General features: G+C 31.3%; 1 protein-coding gene across 1 annotated transcript; it reads left to right on the forward strand.

Moving 5' to 3' along the window:
• Positions 1 to 1,900: 1,900 nt before the first annotated feature.
• Positions 1,901 to 4,232, forward strand: LOC112792591 (cytochrome P450 78A5). The gene is made up of 2 exons (XM_025835886.3): positions 1,901 to 2,935; positions 3,144 to 4,232. The coding sequence occupies exons 1-2, from the start codon at positions 1,994 to 1,996 to the stop codon at positions 3,756 to 3,758; spliced, it is 1,557 nt and encodes a 518-aa protein (XP_025691671.1). The 5' UTR covers positions 1,901 to 1,993; the 3' UTR covers positions 3,759 to 4,232.
• Positions 4,233 to 17,108: the final 12,876 nt, after the last annotated feature.

Consider the following 17,108-nt stretch of genomic DNA (forward strand, 5'->3'; position numbering starts at 1 on the left):
TACTCATTTTTAAAAGTATATTATTAGGTAGCAATCAGAAAAATAAAAAAGTAAGTAATAATATTTAGGTAACTTAGTAGAAGGGATGGGGAAGTGGCATGATTGTGACGGGTAAAGCTTGTGGAGGTTTACAGCACACAGTGAAACACATGTACAATCTTGTTCATACCAAGTGTGATGCATGCCCTTTAGTTTTTGGAAGTGCGTGCTTCCATTCTCCATTATTGCGCAACTTAACTGTGAAAATATCATTCCGTAAGATTTTCAGTAACACATGGCGTTGATAAATATGGCTCCTGCCTTATTATTGCATAGGACTGTCCTTTTTATAAACTAAAGATATAAAAATAAAGGAGACCAAAAGAGAATATCAAAGTGTATGCATAGAAGTTAAAAAAAAAAAAAGAAGAAAAAAACAAAAGATAAAGTCGTAGCATTTTCTTGAAATACCATATATGTGGACATTAATGGTTGAGTTCAATCCTTACTAAATGGTGATAAAAATCTCTCAATTTCATCATGTCTTTAAAAAATTGCAAACAAAAGGAATAACGTTCCAACAATGTGAAAACAAAATAACATGTGGCTCTTAATTCACTCTGTTTAAGACTTTAACTTGTGGTAGTAGCTAGGGCGTCACGGGTTGCAAATAGTTATTACTATCTTCATTATTATTGCACAACATTATTATTAGGCTTTCAAGATTATGTACTATAATTAAAAAAAATTGATAAAAGAATTTGAAGTTTATTTCTGAGAAACTAAAATAATAGATATAGTCACTTGAAAAGGTGGGTCAATTTTTTTGTCTATAAAAATGAGATGAATGATATACTAAAATATTATAATTTTTGGAATTTTTTAAATTACAGAAAGTACATAAATTAAAAAGTTTATTTTTGTACTTTAAATTTTTTAATTTTTTTGACACATAAATTAGACAGTCTAATTTCAAAAATTAAAAAATCTAATTTTTTAACATTAAAAAATTAAATGATCTAATTTCTGTACTTTTTAAAAATAAAAAAATTTGATTTTTTTATTCTAAATTAAACAGTACCATATTTGAGATTAATATCTCAACACTCTATAATTTTTAAAAAATATTATTATCAATCCAATATCAAAAATTAAAAAGGACAATAAAACCGAATATAGTAAAATAATAAAAAATGGTATAAATTTTGTTGTCTTGTATTAAAACTTAAAAGTATAAAATAATAATTAATTTAAAATATTTTAGTTTCTAAAGAGACCAAATTATAAAATAAAAATATCAGGTGGAACAGGAATCGGATTGTGTGTTTAGACTCGTGTATAGAATTGCACACATTGAGCGTGTTATATATAGAGATGGTTGACCATTGACTTTGATAACTTTAGTGGTAACACCGGGAAGTGGAAACTTTATACGACTGTGTCGGGGGACTCAGCAAATCTTAGTTACTGAGTCAATAGATCATCTTTCTTGATTCTGCCTCTAAAGCAACCAGCAGAGCTACCACACCCTATACATCCTAAGCTTCTTGTAGCTTCCCATCTATAGTATATAATTTCAATAATTGAGTCGTGAACATTATAAATTCCTTCCTCTTTTTATAGCATGGTTACGGGGTATCATTACCATAATAACCTCTTAATTAACTCTTCAAAGAAAATATGGTAATAATTTTTCAGGATAAAAAGAAGGGTAGATGTATGTGGGTGTGGTGTGATTCTGACATAAAGTGTGGGGGAAGTTGTTGTTAATTAGACATGAGAGAATATTGTACACGTCATAACTCATAATATAAGCGCAAAGTGGTTGCCAACTTAACTATGGTTAAGCTCCTTAACCACACATCCTTAACCTCTACTCAAAGGCCACACTATATATACATGCTGTAGCCCCATGACACACGTCCATCTCTCACATTAATCATTATTATTCACTCTTTCTAGCTACCTCTTCTAATCCATAATTAACCCAAGTTTTAATTATTTTAATCTCATTATGCTTAAGTCCAAGCCAACAACACTTCTTCTCATAACACTCGCTTCGTTATTCTTATTCCAAAGCTCACTCTCTTCTTTCTCTTTCTTACTCTTCACTCTCTTGCTCTTCGCTCTTTCTCTTAACTACTGGCTTGTCCCCGGAGGTTTTGCATGGAGGAACCACAGAGACCTCTCTGGTCCCATGGGTTGGCCCTTGTTGGGTTCTCTACCTCAAATGGGTTCCCTGGCACACGCAAAACTCGCTTCCATGGCTACAAACTTGAAGGCGAAGAGGCTCATGGCGTTCAGTCTTGGCTCCACACCGGTTATCATAAGCAGTCACCCTGAAACCGCAAGGGAGATTCTCTTCGGTTCTTCATTCTCCGATCGACCAATCAAAACTTCTGCAAAAACCCTAATGTTCGAGCGCGCCATTGGTTTCGCCCCTTCCGGAACCTACTGGCGCCACCTGAGAAGAATCGCCGCTTTCCACATGTTCTCTCCTAAAAATATTCAGAGCTTGGAGAATCTGCGGCATCGCCTGGCTTCTGAGATGGCGGTGAAAGCAATGGGGATGATGGAGGAGAAAGGGTTTGTGGAAGTTCGTAGTGTGTTTCAGGAAGGCTCTCTGAGCAACATTCTGGAGAGTGTGTTTGGTTCTTCTTCTTCGTTGATTAGTGAGGAGTTGGGAGATATGGTGAAAGAAGGGTATGAATTAATCCATATGTTTAACTTGGAAGATTATTTTCCATTGTTGAAGTTTGTTGACTTTTATGGTGTGAAGAGAAGGTGTCACAGATTGGCCAGTCAGGTTAAAAGTGTGGTTGGTAACATTGTGGATCAAAGAAAAAAGTGTCCCCAATCGTTGCTTCGAAACAATCACGATTTTCTTAGCACTTTACTTTCACTGCCTAATAAGGAAGAAAGCTTAGCTGATTCGGATATGGTCGCTATTCTTTGGGTAAGTTTTATTAACAGTGAAAACTCACGAGCAATCGACTTCACGTGTAGTTGATAGTTTTCACTAAATAGAAATTTAGTAACATCATTTAACAAATCTTAATTATAACTTCATGTGAAATTGATTGTATCTAAATTTCTACTTAATTTGAATATAATCAACAATGATTGATTGACATTATTTATTTAAAATTTTGAATTTGGTGCAGGAAATGATATTTAGAGGAACAGACACAGTGGCCATATTACTGGAATGGATCATGGCAAGGATGGTACTTCACCAGGACATACAAATGAAAGCCCGCCAAGAGATTGACACGTGTGTTGGCCAAAATGGTCACGTGCAAGATTCCCACATTCCCAACCTCCCTTACCTTCAGGCCATAGTCAAAGAGGTACTCCGCTTGCACCCGCCGGGCCCATTGCTATCATGGGCCCGCCTAGCTGTTCACGATGTCCACGTGGACAAAGTCTTTGTGCCAGCTGGCACAACTGCAATGGTTAACATGTGGGCTATATCGCATGACTCTTCTATATGGGAAGAGCCTTGGGCTTTCAAGCCCGAACGATTCTTGAAGGAAGATATATCCATTATGGGCTCAGACTTGAGGCTAGCGCCGTTTGGTGCAGGGCGTAGGGTGTGCCCGGGGAGAGCGTTGGGCTTAGCCACTGTCCATATCTGGCTTGCACGGCTTCTCCACCATTTCGTCTGGCTTCCCACGGCACAACCCGTGGATCTTTCCGAAAATCTCAGGCTTTCTCTCGAGATGAAGACACCTTTGCGTTGCCGACTAGTTCCTAGACATAACTACGTAAGCCCTTAAGCCCAAATGTGCACAAATTGGAATCTATTATAGCTTGTCAAGTTATTCCATATTTATCTCTCTTAAAAATATTTCTATATCGTTATGAAACTCATCTCTAAGTTTTATCCTCTATTTTCACCTAGCTATTATTAGATTATTAGATACAGATAGAACCCCGACCTAGCTAGCTAATATAAGTTAGTCTTTAGTATTTGAATAAGGTGAAAACTCAGGTGCAGTCGACTTCACCTGAAGTTGATCGCTGAGAGTCGTTAGATGATTTGATTGATTTGACTAAATTTTCATCTAACAACTCTCAACTATTAACTTTACGCAAGATTTACTACACCTGAATTTTCACCTTTGAATAAATATGCGAGTTTGGCAGAAATTAATGTACGGATTAAGAGAAGAGATTACGTGTCCCTTTAAACTTGTAAAATGTAAATTACTGTATGCAATGAAGTTGTTCTCTAGTTTCTTCTCCAATAATATATGATCTTTCTCCTCTCGATTTTTTTCTCGTTAATTACTCACACAACAAAAGTACAAAGATTAGTACAAGTTGCGAGATCGCAAGGCGTTTATCAAAGTACACAACGGAAAGCAATAGACGTAACTGTCCACATGCACAAGATATCATTAATTATATATTATATGTAAAAACTGTATTTTACAGGTTTATTCTATTAATATTTGTGTGCCAGAAATTATTCAAAGATGAATGTAAGTTATGTCTGTAAAATTTGAAAATTAAATAAAACTAATTGAAACCTTAAACTTGACTGTTAATTCTACTTAATTTCATATATATATATATATATATATATATATATATATATATATATATATATATTCTCAATTTCACATGAATATATATAGGCATGCATGACATATTGTGGATTAATTGCATCAAACACGTCATATATTGGGATAAACATCTAAGAATATAAGGTGATGGAATCAAAATCTTTTCCACGCATACATGTATAAAAGAGAATAGTTTTTTGTGGATAGATAATGAGCTGATGAAGGGAGAAAAAAGAACGAAAAAAGCAATATCTACTATCTAGTACTTAGTTTTTTGTTTGAGATATATGTCCCACCACCACTAGCCTAAGCTTGATTGAATAATGAACATACATATAATTCGATATACGCTTAGCTTGTTAATATAAGCTTTAATTTATGAAAACCAAATCAACTGTATGTTACTGGTTCTCATTATATTTAGTTGTCTTCATGCGTTTGTACGTGACTGCTAAAAGCACTGAATTATTTAAATCCTTATCTTTGAATAATAATATTTAAAAGATAATAAAAAATTAATTTAAACAGTCTAAAATTATATTATTTAATATTCGTTAATTACTATTAGAATAATTGTACCATTTTCGATGTAATAAATATATAATTATAGATATTATATATATATATATATATAATTTTATCTGTGAAAGTAACTTTATATATTATTTTTCTAATATTTTTTTGTCACAGTCTGGATTAGCAAAATCTTTTTAGAGTGAAGTTTTGAGCAGACATCATATATTTTTTGTAATTTGAAGTGCCAAAAAAGATATAGTCAGGTAAAGATGTTTTTTATGATCATTTAAGAGTCTTTGGATGCAAAGCCTTTGTTCATATTCCAAAAGATGAGAGATCCAAGTTTAATGTAAAGACTAGGCAATGTATTTTTATTGGCTATGACATGGATGAGTTTGGTTACAGATTTTATGATTCTGTTAATGAGAAGATGATTCAAAGTAGAGATATTGTCTTTGCTGAAAACTAAACATTGAAGGATATGGATAATAAAGAGAAGCCAATGGTTTAGCCTAATAATGATTTTTCTGACTTGGATATTACTCCCTCTATGCCTATAGTGAAAGACGGTAGAGTTGAAGTTCAACATAATAAGCATGATACAGGTGCATGTAAAGATAGAACAGTTGATCTGATGCTTGTTGAAGTTGGTGATGATGATCATGATGAACAGTCAACTTAAAAAATTTCTGCAAATGTACTCAGAAGGTCCACAAGAGAAAGAAAGTCCTCATTAATACATTTTTCACGTGAGTTTGTTTTGTTGACTGATGGGGGAGAACCTGAATGTTTCGGAGAGGCTGTTGAAGATGTAAGCATGCTTAAAACTATGCAAGAAGAAATGAAGTCCTTACTTGAGAATGATACCTATGAGTTGGTGAAGCTACCTAAGGGTGTGAGAGTTTTAAAGAACAAATGGTATTCATAATCAATAAAGAAGAACACAATTCTAAGTCTTGGTATAAAGCTAGATTGGTTATTAAAGGATTTAGTTAGAAAAAAGATGTTGATTATGAGGAGATTTTTTTTCCTATTATGAAGATGTCATTCATTCGTACGTTGTACTTGTATTAGCAGTTTCTCTTGATTTGGAGATTGAGTAAATGGATGTAAATACAATTTTTTTTCATGATAATTTGGACAAAAAATCTACATAGAGTTATCGGAGGACTTCATTGCTAAAGAAAAAGAAGGATTTGCGTGCAAATTTAAGAAGATCGTATTTATAGATTGAAGCAAGCTTCAAGACAATGGTATAAGAAATTTGAATCTGTTATAGAGGAGTATGGTTATCGTAAGACAACTTCAAACCATTGTGTATTTGTGCGAAAATTATCTGATGGTGATTTTATCATTTTTTTGCTTTATGTGGATGATATTTTAATTATTGGTAAGAATGCTTTGAGAATTCATGAGTTGAAGAAATAGTTGAGCAAGTTCTTTGTTATGAAGAACTTGGGTCCTGCCAAACAGATTTTGGGTATGACTATTACTTGTTATATAGATTCTAAGAAGCTTTATTTGTCACAGAAAAAGTACATAAAGAAGGTGTTTCAAAGATTGGTATGAATAATTCCAAATGTGTTGTTAGTTCTTTTGATCCTCATTTTAAGTTGAGTACCAAACAGTATCCAACCACGGATGAAGAGAAACAAGCAATGGATTAAATTTTTTATGCTTCAGCTGTTGGAAGCTTGATGTATGATATGGTGTGCACTAGACCAGACATTACTCATGCGGTTGGTACTGTGAGTCGTTTCCTGTCTAATTCAGGTAAAGAACACTAGAATGATGTTAAATGGATTATGAGATATCTCAAAAGTACAACTAACTTGAGTTTGAATTTTGGTGTGAGAAACCTTTACTAGTTGGTTTTACTAATGCAGACATGGCAGGAGATGTTGATTCTCAAAAATCTACTTCAGATTATTTGGTCAAATTTGCAGGGAAAGCTATTTCATGGCAATCAAGGCTACAAAAATGGGTTGCACTTTCTACTACAAAGGCATAATTTATTGCAGCAATTGAAGCATGTAAAGAGTTGTTGTGGATGAAAAAGTTTCTTAAAGAGCTTGGTTTCAAGCAAGACCATTATGTGTTGTTGTGTGATAGTCAAAGTACTATTCATTTCGCTAAGAATTTTACTTTTCATGCAAGATTTAAACATATCGATGTTAAGTATCATTAGATACGAGATGTGTTAAATTTCAAGTTGTTGGAACTTGAAAAAATTCACACTGATGATAATGGTGCTGATATGATGACAAAAGCATTGTCAAGAGATAAGTTTGAAATATGTTGTTTGATTGCCGTGATGACGAGACCCTCCACCTAGTCGAGAAGGGAGAGATTTGTTGAATTTTTTCTTTTCTTTGTGAGGTCCAAACTCAATTTTTTGGAGTATCTCTTTGCACCCATTGTATCACAACCCTAATCAGATTTTTTAGATCATTGAGAGTGAGAGAGAGCAGCCATCAAAGTGAGAGAGAAGAGGAAAAACAAAATTTTTATTTTTATGTAGAGCATCAGATTTAAAACGACAATTTCTCATTCTTTCATCATTGGATCAGCCTGAAATTTGAACTACAGTTTCATCTCATCTTATTCTTTATTCTAAACGATGGAGATTTTAATTGGAATTCTAAAGAAGAAGACATTTGTTTCAGACAGTAGCTCTATTATTGGGTATTTTTCATTTTCTTATTATTCATATGTAAGCTTTGATATTTTAGTGTTTAAGTTAATTATATACACAATTTATACTTTATTTGAGACTCTCTTACATTTCATATTTAATTATAGTATAATTATTTTTTAAATTTTGGTAACTTGTGATTATTACTTCTTACTAAAAAATTTTTACGTTAAAATATTGGTATATTTTTATTATTACTTTAATTAATATATTTACTTCTTTATACTATCTTATTATGTTGTGAATATTTTCATATTATTATATTTTTATTATTACTTTAATTAATATATTTACTTCTTTATGCTATCTTATTATGTTGTGAAATATTATTTTTGTATTAAATATTTGTGTTAATTCAGCTGTATGACCTTTTCAACCCCATAACATAAGTTTCAAGGCTAACAAAATTATGAAATAAAAGATTCTGCCATTGCCAAAATAATGATAGGCAAAGCATATCACGCTACACGCCCACATCGTCTACATCAAAGAATTCAATCATCACGATGAGTCGATGAATTTTTTATCCAAGACCTAAACTTGACTACTAATTATTCTGTGAATAATCTTCATCCTTTTCCATTTGCAAGTGGGTTGTAATTTTATGCTTATTTGTTTCCAAAAATAAATTTCAACTTTTCTTATTAAATTTAATTAATATCTTATTAGTTAAAAATAGCACATTAATTTTCCCCCTGCATTTTTCCACAAAAAAGTGAAGGAAATACTTTGTTTACAAAAATTAACACAAAGAATATCAATGTATAAAATGTGTACATAATTTTTTTTATAAAGTATGTTTATTTTTAAAAAAAATTAAGTTTTGAATTAAAACTTAATTAGTGATTTCTTCATATTTATCGTGAGTGAAGTAATAGAATCACTCATGAAAAATTATGTTTTATTGACAAAATTATCCATGTGAGTATGTATATATAGTAATGCACTATATATTGAAAAATAACAGTAAATCCAGAAAATATGTTTTTATGTTAATAGTTTATGTAAATTAGTTTGCTGAGTTACGTTCAATATAATGTCCCATTTATATAAATACAAACAACTTATTAAATAAGGAAAAGTATCTGGAACCAACTAATAATCAGCCAAAAATAGAACAACATAATTAATTATAATTAGTTTTATTAATTTATAATTTAATTTATTTTTTAAATTATTGTTGACCACGTTTAAAACATGAGAGAAGATATACTAGTAATAGGAGAGAATCACAGAACAGATGTTTTGATCATTCATTAGTTGATTTCATATAATTAATTATGTTTTATTAATGCGTAACACATGAAACATAGAAATCATATCCAAAACCATCCAATTTATAAGAAAAAGAAACATCCGTGTACCTATCAGTAGCAACATTCGGTTAAAATCACCGGTGTCTCTGGTTTACCGGTTGACTGGTTCTTGGCTTATATAGAGTTGGTTCTTAGCATTGTTGATTAAATAAATATGAAAAGCCTTTGCTAAGCCAATGAGATCCAATGAGATCATGCATATGTGCTAAGCAATAACTTAATGGCGAAGAACAGACATTCATAGATTTTGATCTCGTCTTTAATTCTCTTCCATGTCGCCCTTTAATTAGTGGAATTTTTGTAATCCCATGATGTCTATTTTTCAAAATAAAAGCGCCATTTGTATAAAAAAAATCGGCAACTAAATCCACGATTTTATTAATATATATTTTATATTTATAGTTGATTTTTTTTTATATATATGACATATTTGTTTTTAAGATTACAAACTCTTTTAAGTTGTGGAGAGAGTGTAATGCATCTTAAGATTGACAAAATGATCATTAGAGTATAGTTGATGCTTAATTTTGTGAAAAACTTGGTTCTCTAAAAAATTATTGAAAAGTAGTATTTAATTATTAGACTAAAGATATATTAATTTAAGGCATGCCCCCAAAGTTTTGGCTTTAATTTTCTAATCCAAATGAAATGTTTCTTTTATAGTACAGTCTTACAGCATGAAAGGCAAAACCCTTTGTTCCTTTTGAAGCACAAACATACTCATACTTCCAATAATCATATTAATGCTCCACAAATCTATTGTCTTATTGAATTGGGTCCCCACGTTGCATCACTAAAAGTTAACCGTTTCTTTCAGGCGTGTTTATGTACCATTAATTCTATCCATCATATTGTATATGCAAACTCACATACAAAAGATTCTACATTATCCTTTCACACAGGGAATGTTAATTAATTTTCTTATAAATATATTAGAGGAAGAATGCTAGAGAGTCATAATTTATTATTTTTAATTATTAATTAATTATTAATATTTAAAAATAAAAAATAAAGTATATTATTAAATTATTAAACTAAAAAAAATTAAATTAAAAAATTTAGATTAAAATAATAACCAAAAATAATAAATTTTATGATGATGATCTTTAACATTTCTCATACACCATATTAGAAACTGACCTTATTATTTAATTTGTATGCTTATATTTTATCTGCATGTATTGTTGCATTCAAATAATGCGCTCGAGGTACGTAGCATGCATATACAGTGATATCAGTCCAAGTGAATATGACATCAGTAGCATAACACTACCAGAAATACGGTGATTAGCCACGGAAAAAACCGTGGCTAAAATCAAGAAAAACCGTGGCAATCAAGCATTAGCAACGAATGGGTATCCGTGGCTAACAAGGGCGACGCATTTTCAGTTAGCCACGATTTTTGGCCTGTTAGCCACGGTTTTGTGACCCGTGGAGACATTTAAATAGCCACGGTTTTCACTATTTTAGCCACGCTCTAAACCGTGGCTAAATGACAATAATATAATCAACAAGTATAATTTTGCCACAATTTTGTCCGTGGCTAATATTGGTGGGCTGGGTTTTTTTGCCACAATTTTGCCCGTGGCTAATGTTAGTGGGTTATTTAGCCATGGTTTTTTCCGTGGCTAATCATAAAAGATAAATTAAAAATATATATATATATATATATATATATATATATATATATATATATAATAAAGATGCTACTTAGTACAAAATTATATCGTATAAAATTAAAAAAAAATTAGCCATATCCATATAAGTAGAATTCTTATTAATAAAAATATGAAATTTAAGTAATAATGTTGAAAAGCAAATATCCTGAACTAAATGAGTTTAAACTATTACAAAATCAAGTATCAGAATGCATCATTATTAGATCTCTAACGTTTTCATTGGAGTACCTACAAAAACATTCAAATAAGATTGTGTTATCTCTTAATTCATGAAAAAAAAATGTTCCAAGACATTATTTAAAATAATAGTTTAATGTAAAAAAAAGTAAAAATGCATACCCAATAAAACTGAGTTTTTATTTTCACAACATAAAACATATCATTAAACTCCTCATCAATCAATATATTATATATTGCTAGACTTATATCCTACTAAACAATTTTCAATTCAATTGTTTCATGTAAGTAAGTAAGATATCAGATTACAATCAAAATCATTTAGAGACAGAATTTAAAAATAAAAATAGAAATGTATTAGCAATTAACAAGATCAATATTTTAGAGTAGAAAGTTGAACTTATCAGGTAAATATTGAGCATATCGAGCATGCGGATCTTCCAGGTAAGTGTCCCTTGTTCCATGGCAACATGCATCCATTACTCTAAGTTACCATTGTTCACATATTCATCCATTAGTAGCTTAAATACTGAAACAAAAACAAATAAAAATGCTATTGATAATACAAAGAAATAGATACTATGTACTCAGGAGTTGTGAGAGCATAGATAATAACTTAAAATGATTTACTTTGCTAAAAATAAATACCTGTTAACTCCCTCCAAGCAGGCACATAAGATGTTTATGTCTAACATGACCTATAGCCTCCACTTCAATTATGAATTCACTTTTCTTATTCTTTATTAAATAATTTCAAATTTCAATCACACAACAACTTCGCTTTAATAATTGAAAGAAAACAGTCTCAACTACTGTCTAGTGTTATAATGAAAGAAAGGTTGAAAGAAGCAAATCAAATAAAGTATCCTTACAATTTTTTAAGAAGTTTTTTTACTGCCACCTCATTTCTATTGATCAACGTATAGAATGCTTCTTACCATTCTTGGAAATTCCTTCTTCTTCATACATCAAACTAAAATCTCTCTCGTTTGAGATAGTTTGATCTACACTGATTAACATTATTATGATCACAAAATAACACTCATATAAAAAGAAATATTCACAAAGATTAGGCTCTTAAGTATATAAAAAATTACATATTTAAAGAATGGATGCTACCATAGTGATCTAAATGGTGGAACTTCTTCTTGTGAAGTGGTTTAGAATATACAAAACTAAATGTATAAAGTTAGACTCAAAAATAAGAAACACAAGAAATGATAAGAAATGTAAATAATAACTCTTATTTGCTACCTTGCTATGGCTATGAGCATTACCAAAATAATGTTGATTTTAGGAATTTTAGCATATAAAGGAGAACTAAAGTTAATTAGGAATATAATTAATCACATTAGTACGTACTACTAAGTAGATAATTATATTTATGCATTTAAATTATACTTTATACCAAAAATTTATTCTCTATACCATCAAAAGGATAAATGAATAAAACATGCAAATCCAAGACAATGCATTCATCTCCACCAACAACAAGAAGAGAAAATTTAAATCGACCAGTATTTTAGAGAGGCAAGATTCAGAGCACTACCTCCAGAGAGAGTGACAGTGAAGGAGGTGCAATGAAGCAACCTAGGGTTCCTTCAAGTCTTCTTCGCGATTTGCCGTAGAATCGGATTCTACCGATTTTGCTTGCTTCTTCGGCGACTCGAACTGACGGTACTCGAACTGCTGCAAATCATGGTCATTTCTCTTCCACAAAATGTCTAATACGATCGTACTCAGAATTTAAACAGGAACGGATTGAGCATAACGGATTTACTCTGAAAGTTAGTTGCAGGAGCTAAGAAATTACGGATTTGGAGAAACTGAAGAGAATGTTATTAGCGAGAGGGATAGGTTGCATGTTATCAAACTTGAATCAATTACAGGAACTAACAAATAGGGAATTTGGAGAAAAAATAGTGTGAGGAAGTTATCGTAAAAACTGGGTGAGTGGGCTACTAGTTACGTTTAACATTACCGCTAAAAATTTCATTTATCTTATTATAAATGTTAATTTGAATTTTGTTTAGTGAAATAACTATCATTTTTAATTTAGAATAAAATTTAATTTTAATAAAAATATTAAATTGTAAATTTTATAACTTTAAATTATATTTTAAAAATTTTACATACAAATTAGAATTTAGAATTTTGACCCGTTGAATTTAAAAAAAATGGCATCAATAAAAATTAAAATAAATAAACTTAAAACTTAAAAATTTGATACCTTTGAATTAAAAAAGAATAAAAATGTTGTACATAGTTAAAAAATGAACTTCCATAAAGTTTATTTTATTTTTTTTTATTAAATTAATAAAATGTTAATAAATAGATAGAATAATAAAATGTAGTTATAAAACTAATATTCTGAATTTTAAGAATTAGAACTTTGTTCATTAATATTGCACTAAATTAATAGTGAATAATTAAATTAGTTATTATTCTAATCAATTATAGTTAATATTTTTTATTTTTTAGAATTAGCTAGAGTTATTTTATTAAAGATAAATATGTACTTTTTTTTGTACTCTTTTGATACTCTTTTTATAATTTTAACATTCATTTTTAATTGAATCATTTTATTTTATTACTAAAGTCTCTAAATTAATGCATAATGTGAAATTGAACACTGAAATTGTATTTGGCCAGAAAGAATACGAATAAAAAAAAAGTGAGAACTAACAAATATAAATAGTAAAATTGTATGTATATGAATTAGTCTTTTTTTATTATATTACAATATGATTTTTATAAAGTAATGAACAACACAACCACACAAAAAAATTATTTTTAAATCAAGAAAGAAAAATTAAAAAAAGATTCGGAAATATGGCAGAATATAATTTTTCGACGGTAGCACTAGAAAGGAAGAAGGGAGAAAAAATTAACAATTGGAGAATTGGAAAAGCCTGCATAAAAATTGAGAAAAAATATAAATTGCATAAAAATATTTTGAAAGAGATGGAGAAAAATGCCAAATTAAAGACAAAATTTTGAAGTAAAAATCGTTTGAATTCATCACGGTGATCATTAGGTCTGTGGTAAATGAGGAAAGTCATCTCAAGTTAGCCACGAACAAATAAAACCGTCGAAAAAATCCACAAAATTTAGCCACGGAGATACAAGACGTTGCAAGTGATTATCATGATCATATAATTTGCCACTATTTTTTATTCGTGGGTATCTTCCCGTTGGTAATACCCGTATTTCTGGTAGTGTAAGAGCATATTATATATATAATTTTAAATCATTATTGAATCCATTAATTCTAAACAAATTAAAGAAGGTGGATTGATTGTCAATTACAAAAGAATCATCAGAATATAAATTATATGTTCTAATTGAAAAAGGTTAAGTATTAACAGTTTTTCGTCATAGCTAATATTACTATTTTCATTTTTTCTTTTTCACAAAAAAAGAGAGATAATATTTGGCAAGTTGGTTTTACTTTTTGGGGGGGGGGGTGTTATATTTGGCGGTAAAAATTCTGTTCAACAAATAGAATGCATTAGTTATTCACTCTCAAATTGGACAATAAAGATCGAAAAAGAATAATCACTCATTTTTAAAATTAGCATTTTTAAGATTAAATAATCGGACAAAAAAGGAGTTTTTTTTTTGCAATTGGATTCTCCACAACTACAAAACTCCTTAGTAAGAATGAGATTATTCCATCTCAACATCTTTTAAGATATTGATAGAATTTGTTCTTTAAAAAGCACAGTACAATAAAAATTGGAAGTTGTGTTTGGGGTCGGTGATATGTAGCATAATTTGTTTTATTATTATTGTTTATATTTTAATCCAAAAATATAGTCATATCCTAAATGAATAAAAGTCCACTCAAAAGAGTTGGTCTTTTTTACACTTATTCGATCTTATAGAGGTTCGATACAACAACAAGCAGCTCAACTCTACTTCTCTGAACAAATAACTAACTCTTAAGATATCTTCCATTTATTTAAAGAGAAGATCTCAACAATTTTTTTAGAAAAAGACAACGGTCATCCATTATCAAAGATGAAACTACTCTAAAAGGTGGTTATTTACTCTACAATAAATACACTGACACTCTCAAGTTTATTCAGGACTCAATCTACTAAAAACCTGCTTTAAACCCTTGCTAATTTAAGCATTGAAGTCCCTTGTAGGTACCACCTCCACCTTCTCACAAGGAACTTGGATGTCAGCACTTCGGCACTAATAGAAGTCGGACGCTGCTTCAAAAGGATTTTGGACATCACGTTCAGGCCAAAAAACAACCGTGTTTTAGATAGGGAGTTTTAACGAGACACCATAGCAAGAACTAAGGATTACTGATAAAGAAAACTATTAGTAGCAACGCAACTTATGTAAATCATTTTCTCATTAATGATATTTCATTTTTCTACTAATTTTTCACTAAAACACACTAATTTAACTCGAAAAATCGCAAAAATTATTGCCTGACCTAGGTGGTCGGCAAGATAAAGTGACAAGGTCTAAATTAATGTAAGAAGATATATAAGCATATCGTGATCATACCTCATTAAAACTTAAAAAAAGGCGAGCCCAAAATGAATTAAAAAAGCAACTTATTAAAACCGACTACTTAAAGTTAGAGCGAAGCTAACTAAGGGAAGCATACAATCCCGACCCTACAAGAAAGATCAATGTCGCGACCAACTTACTTTGACCGACATCTTCAACAACTTAACAAAATCAGTATCAAATAGTTATCAAGTGACTTAACGGAAATATTTACTAAGTCACAAAAACACTATAGAAACAACTATGCCAACTAAAGACAATCCAAGAAAAGATGTTAAAAAGATATTTGTACAAAAAACCACCACAAATCAGAGTAGTGGAAAAATGTTTTTTGAGCAAAGTATCAAAGCGAAGAAATAAAGTATCCAAACTACAAATATTACAAAGTAAATTGTTCACAAAGACCCACAAGTTGAGCCATCCAAATTCTGAAAATTGAAATTAAGTTGGATTGGTCTGCTCACTGAAAGTCATATTGGAGGTATCTTCGGGCTACACAGAGGAAGTCAGGAGAGTTTCAGGCTGAGAGGGAATAAGCTCGTCTTCTATCCGAGTCGGAAAGCTCTGAGAAGCTCCCTCAACTCGGACTTCCGAAGTCTTTGGGTCGAACATATGAGTGCCTTCATCGTCTTTAGGCGCGGGGACAATCTTTCCATCAATCACGATCATGTCAGGGCTAATGAGGAGGAGGTCTACCTCGGAAGCTATAACTCAAAACTGGGCTTTCATATTCTCAACTAACTCATTCATTCCTTGAGCTATAATCTCCTCCAAATCTACATACCTCTCCCTTGAGTTGGCTACCTCATCTACCAAATTCAGCTTTTCTCCAAATACTCTAGTATAGCTCTCCTCAACCTTCTTCTTTAAGCCCTCTGCCATGGCACAAGGGGCTTCAGATTGCTTCACCCTCTTTCGAGCCTTGGTAAGGTCAGAAACAAGTGCCTCATTTTCACCCTTCCACTCCTTTTTTGACTACCTCAAAGACGCCACTTCAGCTTGCAGGTCGGCCATAGTGCACCTAGTGGCGCCAACGGAAGTCTTCTCTAATTCCCTTAGCAAAGCTAAGCATACCCCAGCCGTCCAAATTTAACCTCAGGCAAGTACTTGAAGATGGTTCTTTACGGAAACATCATTCATACTAATAAAGCTATGTGGAAGGATGTGTTTCTCACAAAATTCTATACCATTAAAGTCCGGTTCATAAACGCTTCTCGATTCAGAAGTCTTACGTTTTTTAGACTTAGGCTCGAAAAAAGGAGGTGCAAGAAAAATTGTTTGATTACCATAGTTAAAGGGAGGAGTGAGAGGACGAGGAATTGGATCGGGAGTAACCTTAATGGAGACAGAGGCACCTGAGTCCGACTTGAAAGGAGAAGGAAGATCGCTGACTCGCCAGCTTCTTTTAATTGAATAGTTCGGGCAATAGCATTCTTCCTAGCAGAACGAAGAGTTTTCATAGCTGCCGACTTCCCAATCATTTTTTCTGCATGATATCAAAGTCGGATCACATTAGCCAACAAAACAATCAATAAAATTGTTTCTATATAATGAAAAGAATGCTACCTAGCTCAGATTGAATTTGGCGTGAATTTTCTAAATATTTCTTGGTGTCTAGATTAGGAGCTCGGCCCCAACATTC

The sequence above is a fragment of the Arachis hypogaea genome, chromosome 13, assembly GCF_003086295.3.
Source record: "Arachis hypogaea cultivar Tifrunner chromosome 13, arahy.Tifrunner.gnm2.J5K5, whole genome shotgun sequence".
NCBI classification, from domain to species: Eukaryota; Viridiplantae; Streptophyta; class Magnoliopsida; order Fabales; family Fabaceae; genus Arachis; species Arachis hypogaea.

Coding starts and splice junctions, on each gene's coding strand:
- LOC112792591 (XM_025835886.3), top strand. CDS start 1,994: ATGCTTAAGTCCAAGCCAACAACACTTCTTCTCATAACACTCGCTTCG. Junction 2,936..3,143: donor ATATGGTCGCTATTCTTTGG/GTAAGTTTTATT, acceptor AATTTGGTGCAG/GAAATGATATTTAGAGGAAC.